At 49.4% G+C, this 26,615-nt stretch overlaps 2 protein-coding genes and 1 pseudogene across 5 annotated transcripts; all 3 read right to left on the bottom strand.

Moving 5' to 3' along the window:
- Positions 1 to 4: 4 nt before the first annotated feature.
- LOC127669760 (H-2 class I histocompatibility antigen, D-37 alpha chain-like) lies at positions 5 to 2,974 on the bottom strand (annotated as a pseudogene).
- Positions 990 to 22,479, bottom strand: LOC127669759 (H-2 class I histocompatibility antigen, D-B alpha chain-like). Of its 4 annotated transcripts, XM_052163963.1 has the most exons (8): positions 22,255 to 22,461; positions 21,786 to 22,055; positions 21,363 to 21,638; positions 20,475 to 20,750; positions 20,231 to 20,347; positions 20,020 to 20,052; positions 19,850 to 19,897; positions 19,329 to 19,548 (listed from the first exon to the last, which is right to left on the bottom strand). In XM_052163963.1, the coding sequence occupies exons 1-7, from the start codon at positions 22,328 to 22,330 to the stop codon at positions 19,854 to 19,856; spliced, it is 1,092 nt and encodes a 363-aa protein (XP_052019923.1). In that variant the 5' UTR covers positions 22,331 to 22,461; the 3' UTR covers positions 19,329 to 19,548; positions 19,850 to 19,853. The 4 variants fall into 4 exon arrangements, with proteins under 4 accessions (XP_052019925.1, XP_052019926.1, XP_052019923.1 ...); XM_052163964.1 differs by having other exon boundaries at positions 19,329 to 19,897; positions 22,255 to 22,462; XM_052163965.1 differs by lacking the exons at positions 19,329 to 19,548; positions 19,850 to 19,897; positions 20,020 to 20,052; positions 20,231 to 20,347 and adding an exon at positions 990 to 1,083 and having other exon boundaries at positions 20,409 to 20,750; positions 22,255 to 22,479.
- On the bottom strand, positions 9,464 to 13,690 carry LOC127669755 (H-2 class I histocompatibility antigen, Q8 alpha chain-like). Its single transcript, XM_052163960.1, has 8 exons — positions 13,317 to 13,690; positions 12,857 to 13,120; positions 12,423 to 12,674; positions 11,159 to 11,434; positions 10,904 to 11,014; positions 10,278 to 10,310; positions 10,116 to 10,159; positions 9,464 to 9,981 (listed from the first exon to the last, which is right to left on the bottom strand). Exons 1-8 carry the CDS (start codon positions 13,399 to 13,401, stop codon positions 9,859 to 9,861), a joined length of 1,188 nt encoding a protein of 395 aa, XP_052019920.1. The 5' UTR covers positions 13,402 to 13,690; the 3' UTR covers positions 9,464 to 9,858.
- Positions 22,480 to 26,615: the final 4,136 nt, after the last annotated feature.

Here is a 26,615-nt window from a genome sequence, read left to right as displayed (position 1 = left end):
CATCTCTCCAGCAATTTTTGTTTTATTTTAAAGCAGTGACCATATGAGGAATGGTGGGCTCAGTGCCTGTTTTACCTACACTAACTGAAAGCACATCACACACTCGCTCACAAACATCTGTGCAATGTCATTACCACTGCACAATCTTGCTGGAATCTGCGTTTCCATTCAGTGCAGATAAAAACAACAGAGAACACCTAGCCCAGAATCAGATTATTGTTTTCTGTTTTGAAGTCAGGCATCCAGGTAGGCAAGGAAGGGCTGGGCTTGCCAGTTCTTCACATTGTCCTCACAGGGGAAAGCAACATCCTCAGAAGTTTAGTCAGAACGCGTTACTCAGCCCCACGAGGCAACTGTCTGAAGCAACAGAACAACAGTCATGGACAGTCAATACAACGATGGCCCAGTCATTCAAACGTCTAAATCTGAGAGGCCCCGGGACCTCCCCCTTGCCTCAGGTCCAATCCCAGGTCCCCAGGGATTTTCATATCATTTCATGCCTTCTGAAGCCAGTCAGAAATCTAGAAAAAATCTTGCTGCCTGCTGTAGAAGAAATACAAGGCACACTGAGGGGACGAAAGGACTAGGCAAGAGGGGATTATGGGCTGGCAGAACTCCCCATGAGCTCCAGCTCCATCCCAAGGGCCTCAAGGACAAGGGTGCATCCCCCTCACCCCCCCTCCCCGTGCGCCCTTACCGAGAGCATGAGCATAGCTTCCTCTTTTTTACCTGTGAGAAGAAAAGCCATGAGTGACCGGGGAAACACCAGCCCTAGGAAGTATCCAGAACTGACACAGACCCAGGTTAGAGACTAGGCAATGAGGGTGTGGCTGTGTTTCCCATTAATGAGCAGAGCACACTTCTAAAGGAGGCTGAAAGAAAACCCAGACCCTGCCCTTTCCTACCTCTGCTTCTCCTCCTATACAACACAAAAGCCACCATAGCTCCAATGATGGCCACAGCTCCAAGGACAACCAGAACAGCAATGATCACCATGTTGGAGTCGGTGAATGGAGGAGGCTCTGGGAAGGACAGACACAGGAAATGAAGGGGAGGGTCATGACCCCAGCTCTCAGCCCTGACCTGCTCAGGGTCTGCAGAAGGCTCCAGCTTTCCCTGACCCCAGCTCTGCACCCACACCCTCCTTACCCCATCTCAGGGTGAGGGGCTCAGACAGCCCCTCATGCTGCACATGGCATGTGTAATTCTGCTCCTTCCCAAGAGGCACCACCACAGATGCCCACTTCTGGAAGGTTCCATCCCCTGCAGGCCTGGTCTCCACAAGCTCCATGTCCTGGGTCAGCTCCTCCCCATTCAACTGCCAGGTCAGGGTGATATCAGCAGGGTAGAAGCCCAGGGCCCAGCACCTCAGGGTGACATCACCTTCAGATCTGGGGTGACAGGTCACATGTGCCTTAGGAGGGTCTGAGGGAGAGAGTTGGAAGGATGAGGCATCTTGCTTTCTTCTAGGGACTCAGCAGTGTTCATGTGACCATCCTGGGATGGACAGGAGAACTGGGGTGGGATTAGGGTGTCTGTAACCTAGACATCATCTAGAGCCCGTGCACCTGGGAGGATCTGTTCTTTGGGATGCTTTAGGATGTGAAAGTGACAATATGGGGTAGGAGGCTCCAGGTCTCTGCAGACTCATGGGAAGGGATTCTGGTCCAGAGCTGGGTGAGGGCCAAGAGACTGAGAAAAGCTGGAGTCTGACTAGAGACACTGAGTGGAGGACAGAGGGAGGCCTAGGGTAAAGCCCCCCATGGGTCCAGGGCCATTGCCAAAGCTGATCTGCTTGTGTTAAGGATTAGCCTTCTACAGGGAAAAGCAGCCTTGGGTGTCTCTCTCCCTCCTCTTCAGCGCTGTGCCTGCTGGACAGCGTGCTGCCCCTGAGTTGTACCCCAAGGCTTTTCCCCAAGCCCCAGAGGAAAACTGAGGAGAGGACCTGGGTGCAGCAGCTTGTCCTTTCCCAGCTGTAGGTATCTCCAGAGCCACCTCAAACAAGGAACTTGCAGGTATGCCCTCTGGTGGTCGGCCTCACCGACATCCTCTGATTTGCGCATAGAGGACCGTGAGGCCATGTCAGTCGCGGTCCAGGAGCGCAGGTCCTCGTTCAGGGAAATGTAATCCCGGCCGTCGTAGGCCACTTGACTATACCCGCGGAGCAGGCGCCCATCGGGCCCCATGTCGCAGCCGAACATCCACTGCAGCGTGTGAGATTCTGGAAGGGACATGCAGATCAGCGCCACATGTGGCCACCTTGTCCTCTGTCGGTGGATAGCCCAGAAGTTTCAGGAACAAAAGTGCTACTGAAACCTGAGCAGAATTCTGCGGAAGCTTTCTTGTCTGAAGTTCTGGGTAGGCTTTTGGATGAAACTTAGACCCAGCGGGTCAAGATGACCCAGGCCCGATTTGGGGGACATGGGAGGGATGGACTCACCGTCCTGACTCTGATTGTAGTAGCCCAGCAGGGTCCTCAGGTTCACTCTGAAGTTCCTCCCCATGTCCTTGGCTTTCCGAGTCTCCTGCTCCCAATACTCTGGCCCCTCCTGCTCCACCCACGGCGCCCGCGGCTCCATCCTCGGAGTCTCCGCGTCGCTGTCGAAGCGCACGAACTGCGTGTCGTCCACGTAGCCGACGACTATGAACCGGGGCTCCCCGAGGCCGGGCCGGGACACGGCGGTGTGGAAATACCGCAGCGAGTGTGAGCCTGGGGGCGGCGCGCGGTGAGACCCCAACCTCCTCCAGGCTCAGAGTCCCAGGAGAAGGCAGAGGGACTGGGATAGGGCGGGGGAACTTGGGGTGTTACCCCCGCCCCCACCGCCCCAGACTGCCGCGTCTCCTCGCAGAGGCTTTTCTGCTCCCGACCCCTCCCCTCACTCACTAGTCTGGGTCAGGACCACAGCACGGGCCAGGACCACGGCACGGGCCAGCAGCAGCTGGAGCCAAGAGGAAGAAGATAACATCCTCACTCCCAGGGTCTGTGAGGTGTAGCCGCCAGCGGCTACATGTAAACCGGGTTACCTGTTGAGAGAAATTTGGGGTACAGGGACAGAGACAAAAGGATTTGAGTCAAGCCTAGGATCCTGGTCAAGACTTGACCAATTAGTGCCTTGTCTATGCACTCATTGCCCTGAGCCAGAGGTCCAGGGAGACCCGAGTGAGATCTAATGTGTCCTATATAAAAAGGATTTTTTCTAGCAAGAATGATACCTTGCAATTGTGAAAACAAGGATCCAGCTGGCGTATTAAAATTAAACATGCCACAGGTTTCTAGTTGCGGTATAGAAAATGCAACATAAGCACTGTCAGTAAAGAGATTAAACGTACTATTTACAGTTTGAAAAACACACAGCACTGCTGTAAGCTCTGATAACTGAGCAGATAAACCAGGCGTTTCTACGACCACCTGTTGATTGTTAACACGATATCCGGCTTTTCTTTTTGATGAACCATCTGTGAACACTAGGAGTGCATTCTGCAGCAGCTGTAGAGATGTCATTTTAGGAAATACAATCTCATGCATATTTAAAAACTTTATTAACTTGTCTTGAGGATAGTTGAGGAGCCTGAATGTGGACTGTGTTCCTGTTGACTCCTTACTTGGAACCTCTGCGTCACTGATTGGCTTCTAAAGAAACTAGTCGACCAACAGGAATGAGAATTGAGACTGCGTCATTTGTGTCTTTATAAAAGGGAAAGCAGCATGAGTCACTTACATGACCTGCTTTAACTGGAACTATCTCTTATGCTCTTTATCACTTATGCTCTTGGGCACACTGTTTCTCCAGGTCTTGTTGTAGTCTGTGTAAGCTTTGGCTTATTTAATTAATCAATTAACTTTATGTTCTGACTAGTCTCCCTTCCTCCTCTTCTCCCAGTCCTTCCCCTCCCCCATCCACTCCTCCATTTCTCTTCCAAAAAGGGGAGGCTTCCCAGTGGATATCAGCCAGCCCTGGCATATCAAGTTGTAGTTCTTTTATAAATTATGTTTATGTGTGTTTGTGTGAGGATAGATTAGTGCAGTGCCCGAGGAGGACCAAACAGAGCCTCAGACTCCCTGGAGCTGGAGTTCCAGGTGATTGTGAGGTGCAGAGTGAGTGCTGGGAACCGACCTCAGGTTCTTTGCATGATCTTAGTTATGCACTCTTAACAGCTGAGCCAGTTCCACAGTCCCCAGAAGGATTTGCTTTAGTCCTCTGTTCTGTATAAACATGCAACACTGTAACTGTACAAGTGGTAGTTTATTAGATGGTTGATTACAATGTAACTCCACTGTGGAATGTTTCTATCTTACTATGCTAAAACCACCAGGTCATCAGAAAGATAAATGCTGTATGTATTCACTTATATGTGGATATTAGCCATTGAATGGTAGCCAAGTTACAGTCTTTAGACCCAGAGAGATTAGGCATAGAGGAAGGGACACAAGGATCTCCTGGGAGGGAAATAGGATAGATTTTATGGCTGGACTGGTGTGGGGCATGAGGGTTGCAGGTGAACAGTTTGGGAGAGAAGGAAGAACAGGTTAAGGGTCAGCTAGAACTGAGGGACTTATGAGGGGCGGAAGGGAAACCTAATACAGTGGAAACTTCCTAAAATACGGAGTCTTTAAATAATGAGGGAGACAGAGCCCCAACTGGCCATCTCTTGCCACCAAAAGAAGCTTCCAGTACCAGAACTTGGTTACATCCAGTTGAGTTATTGACCAAAGGGGCTCCATGGAAATTCCCAAACAATCCAGGCCGTCAGCTCTCTGTAAACCGACAGCAGGGCCCCATTTCTGAAGACAAACCTTCCTCTAGCTTTCAGGCTACAAATAGGCAGAACACTGTGTAAATAATAAGTAAATCCTTGGAAAAAAAAAAAAAAGAAGAAGAAGACGCTTTGACCTGACAGGTTCTTGCTCAGGTTTGAGATGTTTGAAATAAACCAGGCCCATAGCCTAGAGGGCTCCCATGACATTTGTGTCCCCCTTTTCTAGCTGGGGACAGATCAGGGGCCTCAGAAATGACAGGCAAGTGCTGTGTACCTGAGGTTCAGTGCTAGGTGTGGACTTGGCACCATGACTTGTAGTTGTCACAGCAAAACCGAAGAAGGTGGGCCTCTGATGGGAGAGCTGGGGATGAGGAGGGCTGCATTTGACACACACCTCAGTGGCCCAAACTGGATGGTTTACAGGACCTGTGCAAAGCTGACCCAACAAGGGCCACACTGAAGAATGCACTAGTGGGAGTGAGGCACAGTGGATGTGGGAGGAACCGGAGACCTGGTTGGTTTGCATCTCCATGGTAACCAACAACACAGGCTCTTACTGCTCTCTGAAAGCAGGTGCCTTGGAGAAAACTCAGGACCCAGTTAGGGGAACTAGAAAACACATGGCTGGATCCTTGCAGAGCAGCAGTGCCAGGAGAGAAAACCAAAACCAACACCATTGATGGTGGCAAGTTTATGGAGGGTCTAAGGTGCAGCGGCAACTCTTACAAATGGTGGAATGCAGAAATTGGAAGTGATTCCCTTGGGGCTGTCTACATCACAGCCCAAGGACCTGACAGATTGTGACAGGGACAATGGGGTAGGATGGGAACAATTTTATCTTCTTTAGTATGAAGACTCAGTTATTCTTCCTATTGGAGATCTGCATGTGTATGGTGCAAACAGGGTAGCAGAGAAACACTGCTAATCATTTGTTTGGTCTGCACTAAGCACCCCAGGCCAGAGGGTCCTACGGCCGGTTGGTACCCACAGACTGACTCCACCCGACTGACTCCACCCGGCAGTGCGGCAGGAATGACTCAAGCTCTGGAATGAGTTTTGTTCCCTGGTTGGTGGAGATGAATCAGAAGGCAGTTTCCTAGGGCACAGGTCTGCTGTTGCTTTCTCGGATGGGATCCCGAGAACCGCACTCTGCAGAAATCAGAAAGGGATTTCACAGAAAGTGGTTGAGGCCCAGAGCTCACCCTCCAGCCTTAAAGGACTTCCTAGAGCAGGATGAATTTGTTTTGTAAATTTGAGTAGCTAATTGTCGCCTTGGAAGCCTTTTCAGCCACAGGCAAACTGCCACCTGGTGGCCACCCTGAGAAACAGTTGTCTCTGCCTGGCTCTGCAGTGTGCTGGGATGAGTTCTCTGTTTAAAGTTCATGGTTGTGTCCTGAACTGTTATTCTTTTATTTTACTGATTTTTTATTTTTATTTTTTAAAGATGTATTTATTATATGTAAGTAAGCTGTAACTGCCTTCAGACTCACCCAGCTAGATCTGTCCCCACACCAGATCTGAGGGCATCTGATCTCATTGCACATGGTTGTGAGCCACCTTGTGGTTGCTGGGACTTGAACTCAGGACTTCTGGAAGAGCAGTCAGTGCTCTTAACCGCTGAGCCATCTCTCCAGCCCTAATTTGCTGTTGTTGTTGTTGTTTTTGTCCCCCCCTCCAGACAGGGTTTCTCTGTGTCCAGGCTGGCCTTGAACTCAGAAATCCGCCTGCCTCTGCCTCCCAAGTGCTGGGATTAAAGGCATGTGCCACCACCGCCTGGCTTCTCCAGCTCTATTTTATTTAATTCTATCTATCTATCTGTCTGTCTGTCTATCTATCTATCTATCTATCTATCTGTCTATCTATCTGTCTATCTATCCATCCTGTAGACAAGGCTAGCCTGAGATTCTCAGAGATCCACCTACCTCTGTTTCTCAAGTGCTGGGATTAAAGGTATGTATCACCAACATCCATCAAGAAACATTAATTTTGTAGACATAACACATTTTGAGTTGTACAGGGTCCTGATTCTAGGGTGAGTGACCCCATTATCTTGTAACAAATGTCATTGCCTAATGCCTGCCACAGTCTAAGTCAGATGGCAGACACTTCAACAGGTCCACAAGAACCTGAGATTTCCAGTTTTCAGTTCTTAGGTGGGTTGTTGTTCCCAGATGGATGCCAAGGTGTGCTCACAGGACCATCACAGAGTCAGCTGTCTTTGCAGGCAACAATGTATCTCAGAGCCAGCCATCCTGATGACTTTGTGGAAACTTCTTTCCTGGCCTTTTTTTCAATATGTCAAAGTAGAATTTTTATTGCATAGAGAGTAAAGCAGAGCTGTGGTATTGAATTGTTAGAAGAAGGGGCCTTACAAACACGCAAGAATTGCAGCTTGTGAACCGGGCAGTGGTGGCGCACGCCTTTAATCCCAGAACTTGGGAGGCAAAAGCAGACGGATTTCTGAGTTCGAGGCCACCCTGGTCTACAGAGTGAGTTCCAAGACAGCCAGGGCTACACAGAGAAACCCTGTCTTGAAAAACAAAACAAAACAAAAAAAGAATTGCAGGTTGTAAGTAACTGAAGATGGGATCCTTAACTCCAAGAGTTAAGGCAGAAAAGGGATTTAGAAAGAATATTTGTAAAATGATCTATTAATTTACCATGTTGTTGTAATAGTAATTTATACAGACTTATGTACTCAGGCATTTAACTGTAATCTTGTCAAGATTTGGTTTTCTATTGCCTTAAAAAATATTGAATTTGAGACTGGAGACTTGGCTCGGTGGTTAACAGAGAACACTGACTGCTCTTGCAGAGGACCTGTGTTTGAATCCCACATACAGAAGATAGCTCACAACCCTGGTCACCGATGAAGGAAATATTGAATACTTCACACAGAGCAATCAACATTATTTTAGATCTAGCTTTATTTGATTTTTCTTTTTGTTTTTGTTTTTTTTTTTTTTTTTTTTTTGGATTTGTTTTTTTTGAGACAGGGTTTCTCTGTATAGTCCTGGCTGTCCTGGAACTCACTCTGTAGACCAGGCTGGCCTCGAACTCAGAAATCTGGGAGCCTCTGCCTCCCAGAGTGCTGGGATTACAGGCGTGTGCCACCACCGCCCGGCTTTATTTGATATTTTAATTAGTTAATTATAATTTTTTGAGACAGGGTTTCTCTGAATAGCCCTGGCAGTCCTAGAACTCACTCTGTAGATCAAATTTAAGAGATCCACCTGCCTCTGCCTCCCAAGTGCTGGGATTAAAGGTGTGGCCAGCAGCAGTCATTTTTCTTTTCTTTTCTTTTTTTTTTTAAGATTTATTTATTCTATGTGAGTACACTGTAGCTGTCCTTGGACACCCCAGAAGAGGGTGTCAGATTTCATTAGAGATGGTTGTGAGCCACCATGTGGTTGCTGGGATTTGAACTCAGGACCTTCAGAAGAGCAGTCAGTGCTCTTAACCGCTGAGCCATCTCACCAGCCCGCAGCCATTTTTCTTAACATTTATCTTTCTCTTTTCCTGGCACCTCTCTTAGTCCCCCTGCTGAACGCCTACATTAAAAAGCTTTTGTTTTTTTCTGTCTCATGGCACCTCCCAGGCAGTCGGCTGTGTCCAGATGAAGCTGAGTACCTCCTTCGCAGCCACTGGCTGCCAGCAACGCAGGGAGGATAAATGGTACTTCATACTTTCCAGGAGAAGCAGTTGCTGATCCTCTGGGTGAAGAGGGATCCATGCTCCGAACCAGTGGTGGGAACCGCAAACAGGGGCTTCCCTTGGGAGGTCCCAGTGAGGTGTCTGGACCCACAGCAAAGTGCACCTGCTGCTGTGTAACTCTCGTTAGAGAGCAAGGAAAGCTGGAGCGAGGCAGCCCGAGTCTGTCTGCAGACACACAGTCTGTCTGTCTGTCTCTAGTCTGAGTCCTCAACTTGGTTATCATAAGCAGAGTTCTGAGAAAGGGAGATTCCTGGACTGACAGAAACTGCTGTGCCTTAGCGGTTGGAGCCCAAGAGAACCACAGAATCTGAAAGCTTTTCAGTCTTTCTAAAGAGGCTGATGGTGTCAGCCAACAGGTTGTCAGAAAGTAAACAAAGAAGGCAAGAAGCAACCACATGGTGGCTTACAGCCATCCATAATGAGATCTGACGCCCTCTTCTGGAGTGTCTGAAGACAGCTACAGTGTACTTACATATAGTAAGTAAATAAATCTTAAAAAAACAAACAAACAAAGGAAGGTAAGAAGCCTAGGACTACAGGCCCCCCAAGATCCAAGACCGGCATCTCGTTACTCTATGTGTCCTGCAGCAAAACACCGATGTATGGCTTTGTAGAGATGACGTGCTATGGAGACCGAGGAGAGGCTGTGGAACTAAGTGTTGGGCCAAGAGAATGAAGGAAGCCAAGGAAAAAAACACCAGGAACAGACCGCCAAGAGATGTAGGCTGCTTCTACTTCCAAGTCACAGTCCAGTAAAAATGAATAACAAAAATGGAGCCAACCTTCCAAACATACTTTTTTGGGGGATTGGCAGCCAGATGGCTCAGTGGGTAGTGGCACTTGCGTCCAAATCTGCTGACCTGCGCTCCATCCCTGGACCTACCTGGTGGAAAAAGAGAACGGACTCTCCAGCAAGCCGTCCTCTGTCTCCCACAGGTGCGCTATAGCTCTCACATGTATATACCTAATAAATAAATAGATTTAAGATGCCTTAAAATTTAAAAAAATATATATTTTTTTATTAAACTCCATCTCTACTAGTTCACAGTTCTTTTCTGCATCAAAGCCATTGATCCCAATTTGACCTGATTAAATGTCCTTGAAACACTGGGGGTAGTACCCAGAGTTCTGTGGGTGAGAGGAGGGAACTTCGTCTCCCTGGGCTCCTGACACCCTGACAAAATGCCTGACTAGAGGTCGCATAGGGAAGAGACAGGTGGTTAGATCTTCAAGACAGGAAGGTGGGACCTCTTTCTGTCCAGGGTGGCAAGAACTGGCCTGCTGCCCTCACAGCCACCCAAAGGGGCATCTCCCAGGTGATTCTAAATCTGGTCAAGCTCAAAATGAAGATTTGCTAATGGGATACAAAAGGAAAGATTACATTCTTCAGAAGATGTTGCAGGTGAATCCGCACGGGCAGTGGGTGAGGAGGCACAGCTGCGTGTGTGTTCCAAGCAAGTCGCCTGAATGACTCTCCTCGTTCTCAGTCCTACAGAAAGCCTCCATTTCCTGCAAGAGTAAAAGCAGATTCAGGGCAGTTACTGTAACCGGTGATGTTCTGAATAGCTCACTCCTCAGAGTGTCCAAATTCAAAGGCTCCCTACCTCCCCATCACAAGTCCTCTCTGCCACCCCATGTTTTACCTCATCATCCACAACAGTTCTAGAGTCTTGGGGACGGTCTCTGTCTAGGAAAGAACAAAACAGGATCCAGTCAGACTTCAGAAGACTGGAGGCTAAGGGAGGAACTATGGCGGGCTCCCATGAGCTCCAAGGGTCTCAGAGGTCACCCCTCACCATACTCACCTGCTTCCTGGGTGTCACGCCTTTCTCTCCTACCTGAGGAAAGAAAACCATGTATGGATGGTTTGGGAGCAGGGAGTCATAGGGCCTAGAGCAGTGGTTCTCAACCTTCCTAATGCAGTGCCAACCTTTAATACAGTATCCTCATGTTGTGGTGACCCCCAACTATAACATTATTTTGTTGCTACTTCATAACTGTAATTTTCTACTGTTACAAACTGTAATATAGATATCATATGTAGGATGTCTGATATGTAGGAGGTCAGAGGACAACCTCCAAAGGAATCTTGACCCATAGTTGGAGAGCCACTGGTCTAGCAAAACCCCTTCCTTAGTCCTGGACCCAAGGGAAATTTCCAGAACTGAGGCGATGCAGTGCCTCCTTGGAGGTTTTTCCTCAGTGAGACCTTTGCCTGTGACAGCTGGGTGTGAGGTCTCAGGCACCAGAACTGTCCCCAAGCAGAAACTGCCCTTCAGTCCCCTTCACTTAAGGTTAAACAAAAAGGCTCCAGGCTCAGAGGACACAAGGCTGAGGATGGTCCTTGCCATCACCTAAGCAGGGTATGCCTCTACCTCAGGCTTCAAACCCTCAGTGAGACAAGAAAACCCAGAACACATGTCTCCCCTACCTGCATTCTTCTTCTTGCATATGCAGAACACCGAGAGGAAGACACAAACTATGACCAAAATAATAATCGAGGCAACAATCCAAAAGGTAGGGTCCTTGTACCATGCAGGCTCTGGGAAGGGAAGGGGAGGGAAGGAGAAGGGAGGGGATAGGAAGAGAAAGTGAAGACCATTCAACTCTCACTCCTGACCTGCTCAGGGTCTGCAGAAGGCTCCAGCTTTCCCTGACCCCAGCTCTGCACCCACACCCTCCTTACCCCATCTCCGGGTGAGGGGCTCAGACAGCCCCTCATGCTGCACATGGCATGTGTATTTCTGCTCCTTCCCAAGAGGCACCACCACAGCTGCCCACTTCTGGAAGGTTCCATCCCCTGCAGGCCTGGTCTCCACAAACTCCATGTCCTGGGTCAGGTCCTCCCCATCTAACTTCCAGGTCAGGGTGATGTCAGCAGGGTAGAAGCCCAGGGCCCAGCACCTCAGGGTGACATAACTTTTAGGTCCAGGGTGACAGGTCACATGTGCCTTAGGAGGGTCTGAGGGAGAGAGTTGAAAGGATGAGGCATCTTGCTCTCTGAGGACTCAGCAGTGTTCATGTGACCATCTTGGGATGGACAGGAGAACTGGGGTGGGATTAGGGTGTCCATAATCTAGACATCATCTAGAGCCCATGCACCTGGGAGGATCTGTTCTTTGGGATGCTTTAGGATGTGCGGGTGGCAGTATGGGGGAGGAGGCTCCAGGTGTCTGCAGACTCATGGAAAGGGATTCTGGTTCAGAGCAGAGACTCAGAAAGTCAGGAGACTCAGAAAGTCAGGAGACTCAGAAAGCAGGAGTCAGATTCCAGAGACACTGAAGTCTGTGGCACAGAACGAGGTCTGAGAAAAAGCTCCCTAGGATCCAGGACCATTGCTCAAGTCAAGAAATTGTTGATTGGGGCTGGAAAGATGGCTCAGTGGTTAGGAGCACTGACTGCTCTACTGAGGGTCCTGAGTTCAAATCCCAGGAACCACATGGTGGCTCACAACCATCTGTAATGAGATCTGAAGCCCTCTTCTGGTATGTCTGAAGAGAGCTACAGTGTACTTACATATAATAAATAAATAAATCTCTAAAATAAATAAATAAAATAAACAATAGCAAAAAAAGAAGAAAGAAAGAGAGAAAGACCGAAAGAAATTGTTGATCAGTTACTAAAAGATTGGTCTCCTGTTGGAGGAAATTTTTGTTAGTAAGAGAGGGGCTGTCTTCTGAGGGAGTCATCGCTTTGTCACACATCTGGAACACAAGGGGCTCTTGCCTCTCTGGACTTGGGAAGAGTGAGTTAAGACCTTCTTACTAACCTGTCTCCCTCTCCTCCTTTGCAAAGGCTAAGGAGCTAAACCAGAACTGTGCTTGCTGGGTAGTGCTCAACCTGTGAGCTATACCCCAAGTCATCTCTTCCCACCCAAGGACCCCCAGCTCTCCAAACTCCCAGCAAGCTGCCTAAAGGAATCATGGACACGGTTAGGCTCCCCTGGGCACCTGGACGCAGCAGCCTCTCCTTCCCTTTTTCCAGGGATTTCTGCAGCAGCTCTGAGCAGTGGCCCTTCAGGTAGGATTCTGACTGGTGCTGAGAGATCTGAGCTACAGTGCTGGTCCCCGCTGTCCAGGAACTCAGGTCTTGGTTCAGGGTGGGGCGATCCACGCCATCATAGGCGAACTGGTCGTACCAGCGAAGCAGGCGCCCATCTGACCCGACATCGCAGCCTTGCAGCCACTGTAGAGTGTGAGAGTCTGGGGAGGACATCGTGGGTGGTCAGCGGTGTGGAAGCACAGCACTACTATAGCACAGACTAAGTCCAAGCCAATCCCTTCAGACTCTTCCTTTGAGGAACTGGACAGGTGTTGGGTGAAACTCCTGTGCACTGAATGTGGACAACCCTGGTACATCCTTGGGATGGGTAGGTGTCACTCACCATTCATGCTCTTGTAAAGTCGAACCAGGGTCATCATTTTCCTTTCAGACAGCTGTGCTTGATTCCTGACTATATAAATCTGCTGCTCCCAGTATTCCCGCCCTGCCTGCTCCAGCGCGCAGAGATCCACCCTATGAGTCTTTGGGTCGTCAGAATCCAATCGCACGCACTCTGTATCATCTACGTTGCCAACGACTATGATCCGTGGCTCCCGGGGGCTGGGCCACGAGGTGGCAGTGGAGCAATACCGCAGGGAGTGTGAGCCTGGGGGCAGCACATGGTGAGACCCAAATCACCTCCAGTGATGCCCCGAGGGTGTGCGGGCGGCAGGGGAACGGGGCGCAGGGTTCAGGACAGCTGGAGAAGGGGGTGGGAGGATCTTGCTGGGTGATGCAGAGACTGGCTATTGCTGCCCCTCGCCTTCCCAGAAGAGAAGGTTTCCCTCCCGGATCTCACTCACCTAAAGGGGTCGGAGTCCAGGACAAGCAGGCGTCCAGCTTCAGGAGAATGGCGCAGAGCACAGCGGCCTTGAGGACCCAGACCATCTGGGTCTGGGAGGATCTTAGACAACTTTCTAAATCAGAGCAATGCTGATTGTATTATCTCAGAACACAACTTCAAATTACCATCGCGAACGGAAAACACCAGAGAATTTTAATTTTAAAAGTAACCAAATGACACAACCTCTGGGTGCAGAATCTATTGTCCCAAACTCATCATCTATTTTATGTTGGAAATTCTTCCTATGGTAGAAGCTACCACCGGTCTGACAATTCCCCTGCCTACAACCTGCAGGCTGTTGCTCTCTGCCTCTCCCCAAAAAGGGCGTTCACCACTTCCTCTGTAGGATCAGGAAAACTCTTTATCTTAGCCCAGCGATTGGCTGCTTGTCGTCGTTATCAGCCAATCAAATAATTAGGTGAAATTACCCTACAGAGAGTGAGAACTAGTGCCAAGTCATCAATATCTAGGCAGAAAAACTCCAGAGAAGTTAGGGATTCGAAAGTGAAACCGAGCTAGTTAGGAAATCCCCCAGGAGCTACTTCCTCCCAGAGATCCTGAGTGGGGGGGGATTGCACAGACTCCCAAAATTCCCAGAAAGAGCTGAAAGAACTGTTCCTTTCACCCTGTCTTCCTGAGACCTATTTAGAGGCTGTCTGTGGAATCCAGGGGAGACTGCAGACTGATATCAGGCCTCTCATGGGACACAGGACTCCTCCAGAAGGAAACACCCGGGGCCTATGTTGGCAACAGCCAGCTGGTTTGGGAATTGACTGGAGACATAGGTGAGATCCCTTCCCCCTCTATCTGTCTGTCTGTCTATCTATCTGTCTGTCTGTCTGTCTGTCTATCAACTTGTCTGTCCGGGGACTTTCTTTTTTTAGGCCAGGCTTGCCTCAAACTCATAGATCCACCTGCTTCTGCCTCCTGAGTGCTGGCATTAAAGGCATGCACCCTCATGAACCAGTGAGATGTATTTTCTCAATGAACCTGCTAAGTTGACTAGCCATCAGTATGGAATTTCCCACAAGGCTGTGCTTCATCTCTAAATCAGAATCCCCTCACAGGGAACCTGTCTCAGGATTCCATTTCTCAGATCCGGGCCTAGGTCCCCTGTTTTTGCTGTGTGGAGTCAGGATGGGGCAGAGCAGGGCTGTTGGTAATTCTCCGTGGACCGGGTGCTTTGGGTGCTTTGGGTGACTCTGTGAAGGTCAGTGAAGGAAATCTCCTATGTAGAGTCATCATATTGTGGGTCTGGGCACAGAAGGACCTAGTCCTTTTAAAATTTGCCCTGATTAGGACAGTCCCTCAGATTAAAATCAGCTGATGTGGAGCCCTAAAGACCTTTGCAGAGTCTCTTCACTGAACTTAGCATTTGATGGACTGGCCATGTGAAGGTGAATAGCCAGGCTGGTTATAGGGGAGGGCTGGGGAGAAGCAGCCCTGCACTGCCTCGTTGTTCTTTGATGGGAATTGGTGGTTGTGGGTCATTAAAATCCAATTGAGCTAGATTGAGGGTGGCAATGAGTGAAAGGGGTACAGACAGTTCTAGGTTTGGGGAGGAAAAGGAAGAGCCCAGGCTGAACACAGCGGCAGAATAGACCTGTCCAGGAGAGGGAGTTTGAGGAAGGCAAAGGGGGGAGGGAGGGAGGGAGAAAGGGAGGGATGGAGGGAGAGAGATAGCGATAGAGAGAGGGGGAGGGAGCAAATGAACCAGGACAGGGAGAAGAAACAAAGTGGCCAAGAGCAAAGGAGCCAAGGAAGCTGGTGTCTGGCCTGGAGGACGGAAAGCTGAGAAGCTCAGAGACTGGAGAGTTCAAAGGGTAGGGCTGAGGGTAAGAGATACTGAGAGGAGCCAGGACTCTGTGACAGAGGGTCTCAACCTTCCCGAAGCTGAGACCCTTTAATACAGGTCCTCATTGTGGTGACCTCAACCGTAAAGGTATTTCTGTTGCTACTTTATAATTGTAATGTTGCTGCTCTTGTGAGTCATGGAAATAGCCATGATTTCCAAGTGAGTTTGGTGAGATGTGTGGAAGGGTTATATGAGCCACGGGTTTAGAATCACTGCTGTCATAGGTAATGGATGCTGAGAGAAAACAGTCTAGAGTCCCATTTGATAGGTTAATAGGAATTCCAGTTAGGGATTTTCCTCAGGACCTAATAGGTAACACACCCTATTTAGCTGTGAGAATTTTAATTCTTAAAATTGAAATAATGTGATAAGAATTCTGCCTTACGTTATCTTAGGACAGATTGAAAGGCTAGTTAGGATAATTCCTCATCTTTGAAAGCTCTCTCTGGCTTTCAGAGTCTTAGGAACTCCACAGGAGGATTGTGGGAGATTTGCACTTGCCAGTTATCGCTACTATGTAGCAAAGCAGCCAAGCTCAGCATCTGGAGACTCCAGCCCTTCCCACAGTGTGTGACATCAAGAGTCCTCTGTGAGACCGGCCCAGGAGCTCTCCCAGGCCACGGTTCAGTGTGACATCAAGAGTCCTCTGTGAGACCGGCCCAGGAGCTCTCCCAGGCCACATTCAGTTTTCTTCTTGCTGTGTCTTCTCAAGGCTTCTCTAGAGCTGGGGCCGCATGACTATGGCCTCCTCATATGGAAGCTGGCAAGGACTCAGGCTCCTGCTGGCCGTCCCCAGGAGTCCTCTGTCCCCTAGGCTCTCTTAAGACTGCTCTTGACACAGTAGCTGGCTACTCCAGAGCCAGCCATGAGAGAGAGACAAAGAGAGAGAGACAGAGACAGGGAGACAGAGAGAGAAGCAGAGAGACAGAGAGACCAGAGAGAGGAAGAAGAGGAGGAGGAAGAGGAGGAAAGAAAATGAGATATGGAGCCGGGCAGTGGTGGTGCATGCCTGTAATCAGCACACGGGTAGGCAGAGGCAGGCGGATTTCTGTGTTTGAGGCCAGCCTGGTCTACAGAGTGAGTTCCAGGACAGCTAGGGCTACACAGAAACCCTGTCTCCAAAAAACCAAATCCCCAAAACCAAAAATTTTATATATATATATATATATATATATATATATATATATACACACACACACACACACACACACACACACACACACACACACAGTGTGCTCACTCTCCAATCCCAGACCACAGCCATCCAGCCTCCCTCCATCAGGGCTAGAGTGAACATCCCTCCCCCAGGAGGAATTAATTTTATCTTTGCAAGGATATAGCTGAGTCTCTGAAAACCCACACTGAAATCCAGTGTTACCCAACATCCTGTAAGTCAGATGAGCTTTTTATCTATCTTCCCTATTTTAAATCTTTAATTAAAAACATGACTTAAAATTCGGGACAACAAAGGAAGACACAAGTCAGTATTTCCTGAAAGGTCTTTATAATAAAGTTCTTTTTAAAATTTCACCCATGTATTATTTATTCTTTTGGCAAGCATCACACAAAATTTGCAAAACTACCTTATTCAGGATAGTTACACATTCTTTGTTTCATTTTAGACAAGCTGTAAATATATACGAGTTGATAACAACCTTGGCTGAGACACATTCCAGAAATAGACATACACGTTTTCAAGCTCAGACTAAAGAAAGTTCAGGGAATCCCCATTAGAATAGCAGCACACTTACTTCTATTCTCATATGTTGTTTTTAAATTAATATTTGACTTTTTTTTTTTTTTTTTGGATTTGGTTTTCGAGACAGGGTTTCTCTGTATAGCCTTGCCTGTCCTGGAACTCAATCTGTAGACCAGGCTGGCTTCGAACTCAGAAATCTGCCTGCCTCTACCTCCCAAGTGCTGGGATTACAGGCGTGCGCCACCACCGCCTGGCAACATTTGACATTTAAAAAGTATTATTGTTGCCTTTATACAAATCTGTTTTCATTTGTGAAATATAGTAATGACAGGCAGTTCTGTTTTTAAAATCAAAGTTTATTTGATGACAATGTACATTTTATAATGAAACTGTGGTAAAATATTGATGTTAAACAAAGTATTGTTTGTGTAAAAATCATGTTACAGAGTGTGAAATTTATTTAGAAAATTCACTGTTCACAAAAGCTCTTGTGAAAGCCTGAGAATATGAGTGTAGGTTTACTGAGGGCAGAGCAGAATTCACAATGATGATACTCTAGGTGTGTTAAGAACTGATATTGAGCTGTGGTGGTCCAGGCCATTACTCCCAGCACTTGGGAGGCAGAGGCAGGTGGATTTCTGAGTTTGAGGCCAGCGTGGTCTACAGAGTGAGTTCCAGGACAGACAGGCTACACAGAGAAACCCTGTCTTGAAAAACAAAACAAACAAACAAACAAAAGAACTGATATTGAAGGGGCTGGAGAGGTGGCTCAGTGGTTAAGAGCACTGGCCGCTCTTCCAGAGGACTGGGGTTCAATTCCCAGCACCTACAGGACAGCTCACAACTGTCTGTAACTTCAGTTCCAGGGGATGCTACTTCCTCTCCAGACACCAGGCAGGAAGCTAGAGCACAGACACACATGGGGGCAGAATACCCACACACATTAAATAAATAGATAATTTTCCATTAGATAGATATCTAGATCGATCGATCGATCGATCGATCGATAGATAGGTAACTGATGCTGAGAACCAACTGTGTGTGACTCCTCATAAACAAGACCCCTTGGTTTCACAAATTGTGATCATGTACTTCACCAACAACATAACTGGCAGATACCTCATTGCAGTCTCTACAACCATAGTGGTTCCTGTCTTTGACCTCAGCACTTGGAAGGCAGTCAGGTGGATTGACATGGTCTACAGAGTGAGTTTCACGGCAGTCAGAGCTACATAGTGAGATCTTGCCTCAAAACCAAACCAAACCAAACCAAACCAAACCACCACCAAACCAAACCAGCACCAAACAACTAATAAATAATACAAGAAGCAATAGCAGCTTTGATGTTCATTTGCACGGGCAAAAGATAAATCTGTATTTTCCAGTGAAAATTTGTACAAGAGTCAAGCCCTGGAGTGCTTTTCCCCAAGAGAAAAGTGCTAAGGTTAAAACACTCTGTTTAAGTGTGCACGCCTTTAATCGCAGCACTTGGGAGGCAGTGCTGGAATTTCCACTTATATCACACAGTCACTGTACCACTTAGCTCCTGACAGCAGCTGAGCCTTCTACATCCAGGACGACCTTCCACTGGAGAGCCTCACTGTGAGTTGACAAAGCTGCAAGGCCTTCAGCAAGTGTTGGTGTGAGAATCCAACCAAAGTCTTGGTGTAGCTGCTCCCAGCCCTTTGTGTGCCCTCAGCACCAGAAACTTGAGCTCACAAACTTGTGAACCTGTGATGCTTGCTTTCTGAGTGAGGGTGGATAGCATGCTACCCAGTAGACCAGAGCAGAACACAGTCCCCACAGGACTGGATTCAAGTTGAGACCCAGTTCATTCCTCCTTTCTGTTGATCCTACAGACAGGAGTTAGACTCTGGAAGGTTGGGTGGAGGGGGGGAAGAATCTCAAGGCAGAGGCCCTGGATGGAGGACATGTTTTGTGTGGAAGAAGTTCCTGTTCTCATCCCAGTCTCCTGAGTGTAGGGGCCTGGTTGGGCCTTTGGGCACCATGATGGAAAGACCCTGACATTAATCAGAGACCCCAAAGGAGACTGAGACAGGCACCGCTCACAGGAACAAGCAAGAGTCTGCTCCTCCATACAAACTAAAAAGATGCAGAATAAACACAGAAGAAGAAGGGGGAAGAGCCAGAGCCAGGACTGAGCCAAGGCTGACTTGCACAGCCGCCCTGGCTGCTTATTCTTCTGGGGACTGGACACGGCTAAAGTCATCACCCTGACTCTTTGATCACAGTCTGTCACCCCGTCATTCCACCAAGTGACCAGGACAAAAGGTCTCAGGAGGACAGAGCTGAGGACTGACCAGACCACACCAAAGTGCTCATGAGCCGGGCTCCAGCTGGGCATGGCCACAGCCTCCTGTCCCACCTGACACTCGACACAGGAAACACACATTCCGGAAGGTTCTCCATGCTGCCGTTTATTCTCCTCCACAGCACTCTGAGCATTCTCAATGCCTTAATTTACCCACTAATCAACCCCTCCGGTCAAAGATTTGAACAATCAAGTTCACATTCAGATTCTTCTGTTTACTGTGAAGTGAGGAGCTGCAGCTCAGGTCAGCAGGGAGCTGTCATGATGCAGATGACTCCTAATGCCTCCTGGACAGGGAAGGTTGGCTGTGGAAAGGAGAGCAGGGAAATTCAAGGACAGGGTGTCCTGGTGTGCTAGGGTAGCCTGGGCTCTCCAGGTCTTCCCATTGTGCATACAGGGAAAGCACATAGCTTTAGACATTTGTCGTTTCTAAATCAGAACTTGTTCCCACAGGGAAGTATCTCAGGGTAAAAAACAAGAGTCAGGGCAGCCAATATTTACACATCTCTAAGGCCCAGCACTCATTCAGAGGTCTCGACCTGAGAGGCCCTGGGACTCAGTCCTCTCCTGTTCTCCTCAGGTTCAATCCCAGGCCCCATGTGCTACCTTTTCAAGCCTCCAGAGACAAGTCAGAGCTCTGGACACTGTTGCTGCCTGCAGGAGAAGAAATAAGACACTCAGGAGACTGACTGGTGGGCCTGAAGGGGCTGTTAGGGCTGACTTCACTCTGGTTTCACCCCAAGAGTCTCAGAGACAGTTCTGTCCCCCACACCTACCTCCAGCTGGAGCATAGTCCCCTCCTTTTCCACCTGTGAGAAGAAAAGCTGTGAGAGAGGAAGGAAGAGTCTAACCCTCGGAACCTTACAGAGCCGACACAGACTCGGGTTAGAGTCAATAGAAATGAGGGGTGTGGCTGTGTTTCCCACTGATGAGCAGAGCACACTTCTAAAGAGGCGGAGAGGAAACTCAGACCCTGCCCTTTCCTACCTGTGTTTCTCCTCCTCTTCATCACAAAAGCCACCACAGCTCCAATGATGGCCACAGCTCCAAGGACAACCAGAACAGCAATGATCACCATGTTGGAGGTGGTGGATGGAGGGGGTTCTGGGATGAGAAGGCATAGGAAGGAAAGGTGAGGGTTATGACCCCAGCTCTCAGCCCTGACCTGCTCAGGGTCTGCAGAAGGCTCCAGCTTTCCCTGACTCCAGCTCTGCACCCACACCCTCCTTACCCCATCTCAGGGTGAGGGGCTCAGACAGCCCCTCATGCTGCACATGGCATGTGTAATTCTGCTCCTTCCCAGAAGGCACCACCACAGCAGCCCACTTCTGGTAGGTTCCATCCCCTGCAGGCCTGGTCTCCACAATCTCCAAGTCTTGGATCTGTTCATCCCCATCTTTCTGCCAGATCAGGGTGATGTCAGCAGGGTAGAAGCCCAGGGCCCAGCACCTCAGGGTGACATCACCTTCAGGTCTGGGGTGACGGGTCACATGTGTCTTTGGGGGGTCTGAGGAGAAGAATAGGAACTGTCAGCCATTTTTCACTTTTCCTGGAAACTGCAGGTGCTTACGTGAGCAGTCCCACGGAGGCACAGGGAATCTGGGCGCTGACAGTGGTCAAAGTCCCTCAGCAGTGCTGTGTTTGTTTTTTTGTTTTTTGTTTGCAGGGCGGGGAGGGGGTGTTCTAGGATTTGGGTGAAAGGGCCTAGGTACTCTATATTCCTACCACCTATTGAGAAAGAGACTCCTGCTCCTGACTGGGTGGGTCTGAGACACTTGGTGTCACCAGAGTCAGACTCCAGTGACCCCAGTGTGTGCAGAGAGCAGGGGACCCTAGAGAAGCCACTGCTCCAAAGGCCTGCAGACTGAAGGGGGCTACTGTTGACTATTCCAGAGATCTTCCCTGTTTCCCTCCTGAAACAGACGCTGAACTGTCCAGAGAGAAGGGAAATAATGAGGAGAGCCCCTCTCCTTGTCTTGGAATCTGGATCAAGAATACCAGAAGCCTTCTCTCTATCCCGAGGCAAGACAAAGGCAGTATTCTAGCTGATTTCTTCTTCTTCCCCAATCAAAGAACAAGAGAGTCAAGCGAGGGTTGTTCCTGGAACTATACTACTTACCTGAGTGTTGCTGAGTTTCCTCCCAGTTATCCAGTAATTTGTGGAGTGTTTCCACGCATGTGCCCTCCAGGTAGGCCTTGTATTCCTCTGCCACGCCAGCCTCCTCCCACTTGTGTTGAGTTATCTGAGCCACTGCATCTGCTGCGGTCCAGGAGCTCAGGTCCTCGTTCAGGGTGATATAATCGTGGCCATCATAGGCATGTTGATAGTGCCCGTGTAGGAACTGACCATCTGATCCCACGTAGCACCCGTGCATATCCTGGATAGTGTGGGAACCTGGCCAGGGCAAGGACTCAGTCCTGCCCATCCTCAGGAACAGTCCCCAAACCTAAAGCAAAACTTAGGCACCCATAGCGGATCCCATAGCCCTTCAGTGAGCTCGTGAGGGGATGAGACTTCCAACACTCAAGCGGGCTCACTTACCGTTCTGACTCTGGTTGTACTGGTGGAGCAGGTTCTGAAGGCAAGTGCGGAAATTCTGGGTGTGCTCCTTGAATATCCGTGTCTCCTGGTCCCAATACTCGGGCTCCATCTGTTCCACCCATGGCTCGCACGGTTCAGCTCTGGGATTCTCCTCATCGCTGTCGAAGCGCATGAACTGCGTGTCGTCCACATAACCCACAGCTGTGAACCGGGGCTCCCCAAGGCCGGGCCGGGACACGGCAGTGGTGAAATACCGCAGAGAGTGTGATCCTGGGAGCAGGGCATTGTAAGACCCTGACCTCCTCCCGGGACCCTGGGCGGGTGTACAGGCCTGTAGGGGCGCAGGGCGCGGGTCTCTGGACACAGGTGGAAAGGGGGCGGAGGGTGTGGTGACACAGGATATGACTTCTCCTGTGTTGCAACCGCCCCCACCCTCGCAAACGCCGTTTCCCTCGCGACCTCCACTCACTTGTATCGGTCTGGGTCGGGGTCAGGACGGCCACCAGCAGCAGGAGCAGTAGAGGACAATGCATAAGGATCCCCATCCTCGGATATGGAGATCCACGGACAGTGATACAAATCCTGGACTTTGTAACTTGCAATCACAGGTACTTTAATCCTGTCTTCTAGGAACCTCCTCCCAAAGGGCACGGGAGGTGCTTCAGCAGAAAACAGTGCCCAGGCAGTAAAACTGACATTGACAGCAGGAGCAAGAAGTGAAACCAACCCAAGCCCCGCCCTCAGCCCTCAACCCCTAAAAGCCACTTCTGGGGACTTGGGACTTTGTCCTGACTCCTGCATAGAGCCCTGGGTACAGATAGCATCCTCTGCCTGAGCCCTGCTCAGAATGTCAGATGGTAACCAGAGAGAAAACCTTCAGGGTAAGAGCAACTGTTTTGCTCCTTCCTTCCTCCACACCCAACCCCACTGTGATGGCCCGCAGGTGGTCTGGAATGCAGTGGAGAGAAGTTTCCTTTAAAGCAGGAGGCTTTGACCTGCAAGCACCACAGTTTCTTTCCCACAGAGACCAGGGGTCTGTGTTCACCTGTAGTGGCTTAGGGTTAGGGTTAGCTCACACTGCCAAGCCAGACTGCTCTGGAATCTGTCTTCTAAATACATAAAAAAAATGGGTCCAAACTCCCTGTGTTAGACCCACAGTCGGTCCTAAAAGGCTCCTGACAGGTTCCACCTGCACTGGGGAAATAACAGTCTGGCACACCAGCACCAGACTGTCAGATCCTTGATATTTCCTTCATGTGGCAACTTCCTCCCTTGTTAGCATGACTTCTCCCAACCTCTCAGGAGCCTTGTTACTGTGTGGATCCCACGCTGCCATTGTCTTCTGAGAAACCGGAAAATGTTTTCCTATTGTCCTGACCTCTAAGTTGCCCAGAACAGCCAGCTACCCCAATATTCCCTTCTGAGTCTCTTAACACTAAGGGCCACTCATCTACTCCTCTCTTAGTTTTCTTATACTTCTATAAGTGCGTGCACACTCATACAAGCTCACACGTGTGTGCACATATTCACAGACAATTGCAAACACACACTCTTACCCAAATACACACACATTCACACACTATTACAAACACACACACACTCTCACACAAATACTCAAGCACACATTCATGCACAATCACACACACACTCTCATACACGATCATAGACAATCACAAGCACACACACATACACATGCATTCACACAAACTCACAATCACAAACACACACTCATCATTCATACCATCTCTCTGTCTCTCTCTCTCTCTCTCTCTCTCTCTCTCTCTCTCTCTCTCTCTCTCACACACACACACACACACACGCTATCAACATGGCCTGTTGCTCTCCTTGTCCAGCCTTCGTGTTTCCTTTTTGTCTTTGCATCTGGGAACATGGCTGTCTCTTTCCCTCTCTGGATTCTGTGTAAACTCCACCCCACAGTTATCTGGTAATAGCTAGGTAGGTCTGGCCCACTATAAAAGGGGCTGCTTGCCCCTCCTCTCTCTCTCTCTTGCCCCTCTTACTCCCTTAGCTTCTCTCTTGCCCTCTTGGGCTCTTCCTTTCCCCCTTCCTTTTCTCCCTCTCTCCATGTGTTCATGACCGGCCTCTACTTTTCTAATCTCTCCACTCTGCCTTTCTCTGCCTCTACTACCCCCTTAACTCCCTTCCCCATGCACTAAATAAACTCTATTCTATACTATACCTTCATGTGTCTGGTCCCTCAGGGGAAGAGATGCCTCTGCATGGGCCCACTGTGACACCCCCTTCCCCCACACCCCTGTAGAATATATTCTTACCCCTATTTCTCTTTTTATGAACAGATAATGGCTTCAGCTGCTGCTCAAGTTGATTCTCCTTTTCCTGGAGGGATTTGTTTGTTGCCTTCAATGCACCCAGAAAACTCTCTGTGCCTCTCAAGGCATCCCTATGCTCCCCATCAACACAGAAATGTCTGAGGCCAGCCTGCCTGGGATTCTCCCCCTAAACCCAGGTCCACATCTGGAGTCAACTCCCTCCTTGAGTCTCTGGCATCTGGCTTCACTGCACAGATTCCTATGCAAACTCAAGACCTCAGACCTCAGACCTCAGAGTACTGCTCTGAAATGCTAAGGAAAGCATTCAGACACCTCCTGGGGAGTTAGGCATCCTCACTCAGGCAATGTGGGGTGCAGGAAGCAGCAGTGCTGACACACAGGAGGGACAGAGAAAGCCCATGTCCTGGTCAGGGCTAAGGTGCCTGAGTTCTCAGGCACTGTCTGCTTCTTTCCCAGACTGTCTGGTCTGCAAAGGTGGAGAATGGCTATAACCTTTCTCCCACACCAACTCTTACTTGTACAATCAGCAGAGCTGCTGAGCAGGAAGTCACTGTGGTCACACCAGCAGGGCACCTTTCACTCCAAGTCCTGCAGGCAGCTCAGAGCAGTAATCTGGGTCATAGCATCCAGAGCAAGTTGTGGCTTCACTCTGGCAACTGGGGTCATTAATGAGGAAAGGCACCCAGAGGGCAGCTAGGATGAAGAGGAGGGCAGATCTTTCTGCTGTCAACTTTGACCTCAGTATCTGTGTCCTTATCTTCTTTTGGGACAGTGACAAGCATCAGGACTGCTGGGTATGCAGAACCAGCTCCTGCAGCTGGATACCCTAGTGAGACTCAGGCTCCCACACTGGCACAAGATGGACTGTCCGAAGACATTTGCAGGTTGGTGGCCTTCTTGAAGCTGTGTAGGAACAAAATGTGTCTGCAGTGCTTCTAGGGAGTCTCAGGGATATCTCTTTTTACTTGGTGAAATTGCAGGGATCCAGGGCTAGAAAGCCAGTGGGAGTGAATTCAGTACAGGTTCTGACCAGATGAGCAGCCCATGGTCCCCAAGACGTACAACAAACTGAATCCAAGCTACTGGGAGAAGTGTCCTCTGGTTTATGCAAACCAGGTACTAGGAGACCCTCAGATCTTCTAGAATGTACTTGTGGCCGTTTTGAAGTCAGTGCTAAGTGATCATGATCCTCTCTGGGCATGAGGTACTGGCTCCTGTAGACCAAGCTGAAACCCCAGCAGCAGGTGTGGTTCCCAGGGCCTTGTGTAACTGCTTTGACAGCTCCTGCATCCTGTATATAAGGTGGCAGTTTATGCATCAGATGCAGGTGCTGCAGCCCAAACACCCGGTGGTGTGTGTGTGTGTCAGGGTGTGGTGTGGTGTGGAGACAAGGAATGGAATTCTGGCTGATCTCCCAGCTGAATGTCAGGCTTGGGGCAGCTCCTGGCAGGGTGGAGGGTAGGAGGGTAGGTGTTGCCTATGCATTGATGCTGTGTTTTGCAGGAACAGGAGACTTGGATCAGTCTTCAAGGTCCAGGAAGAGCAGTGACTTTGAGGTCTCTCTCTCTCTCTCTCTCTCTCTCGATTTATTTATTTATTATATGTAAGTACACCGTAGCTGTCTTCAGACACACCAGAAGAGGGGTCAGATCTCATTATGGATGGTTGTGAGCCACCATATGGTTGCTGGGATTTGAACTCAGGACCTTCGGGAGAGCAGTCAGTGTTCTTAACCGCTGAGCCATCTCACCAGCCCCGACTTTGAGCTCTCTATTAGATGGCTGCTCTCCTGGCTGTAGCCTGGGTGATTACTGCATTGAGAAGGCACAGGGCTCCAAACTGAGAATTCGAGGCAAAGCTTGTCTTCTCCCACCGGGAAACATGAGGCTGTCACTCTCCAGTCCAACCTCAAAGCTCTGTGGACAGCTCTGACTGCATCAAATATCTCTATGCCAGGGTGGTTGGTTGGCCTTCCAGGGCTGCACCAAGAGTGAGTTTGTGAGTTTGAACTCACAAACTCAGAGCTCACACCGCCCCCTGCTGGTGATTCTGTTGCTTGCGGCTCCCGTTCCCCCCAGAGCAGATGCACCCAGTTTTTCTTTCCTCCGTGGCTTCAAGGTAGATCCCTAAAGCAGTGGCCTCACTCCAGGGCCCCAAATCTGCAGGTCTCAGTGTCTGGTGGCAGGACATGCCGTTCCAGCCGCCTCCCCATCCTTTGCTCAGTCTGTCTCAACCCTAGTAGCCAGGTGTGGCCTCTGTGAGTCACCGAGAACAAAGATGGGAACCAGGAGACCCGAATAGCCTCAGTGAATCTGGGAATGCACACACAGGGACTGGGCACAAGGATGGTCCCCTGTCTGCAGTGAGCCTCCTCCACCTCCTGGGTTGCTGCTGTCTGTTTGTTTGGAATTTTTGAGATAGGGTTTGTGTGTGTGTGTGTGTGTGTGTGTGTGTGTGTGTAACAGTCCTGGCTGTCCTGGATCTCACTCTGTAGATCAGGCTGGCCTCAAACTCAGAG

Source organism: Apodemus sylvaticus, chromosome 19 (genome assembly GCF_947179515.1).
Source record: "Apodemus sylvaticus chromosome 19, mApoSyl1.1, whole genome shotgun sequence".
NCBI classification, from domain to species: Eukaryota; Metazoa; Chordata; class Mammalia; order Rodentia; family Muridae; genus Apodemus; species Apodemus sylvaticus.
This window is presented reverse-complemented; position numbering and strand designations above follow the sequence as displayed.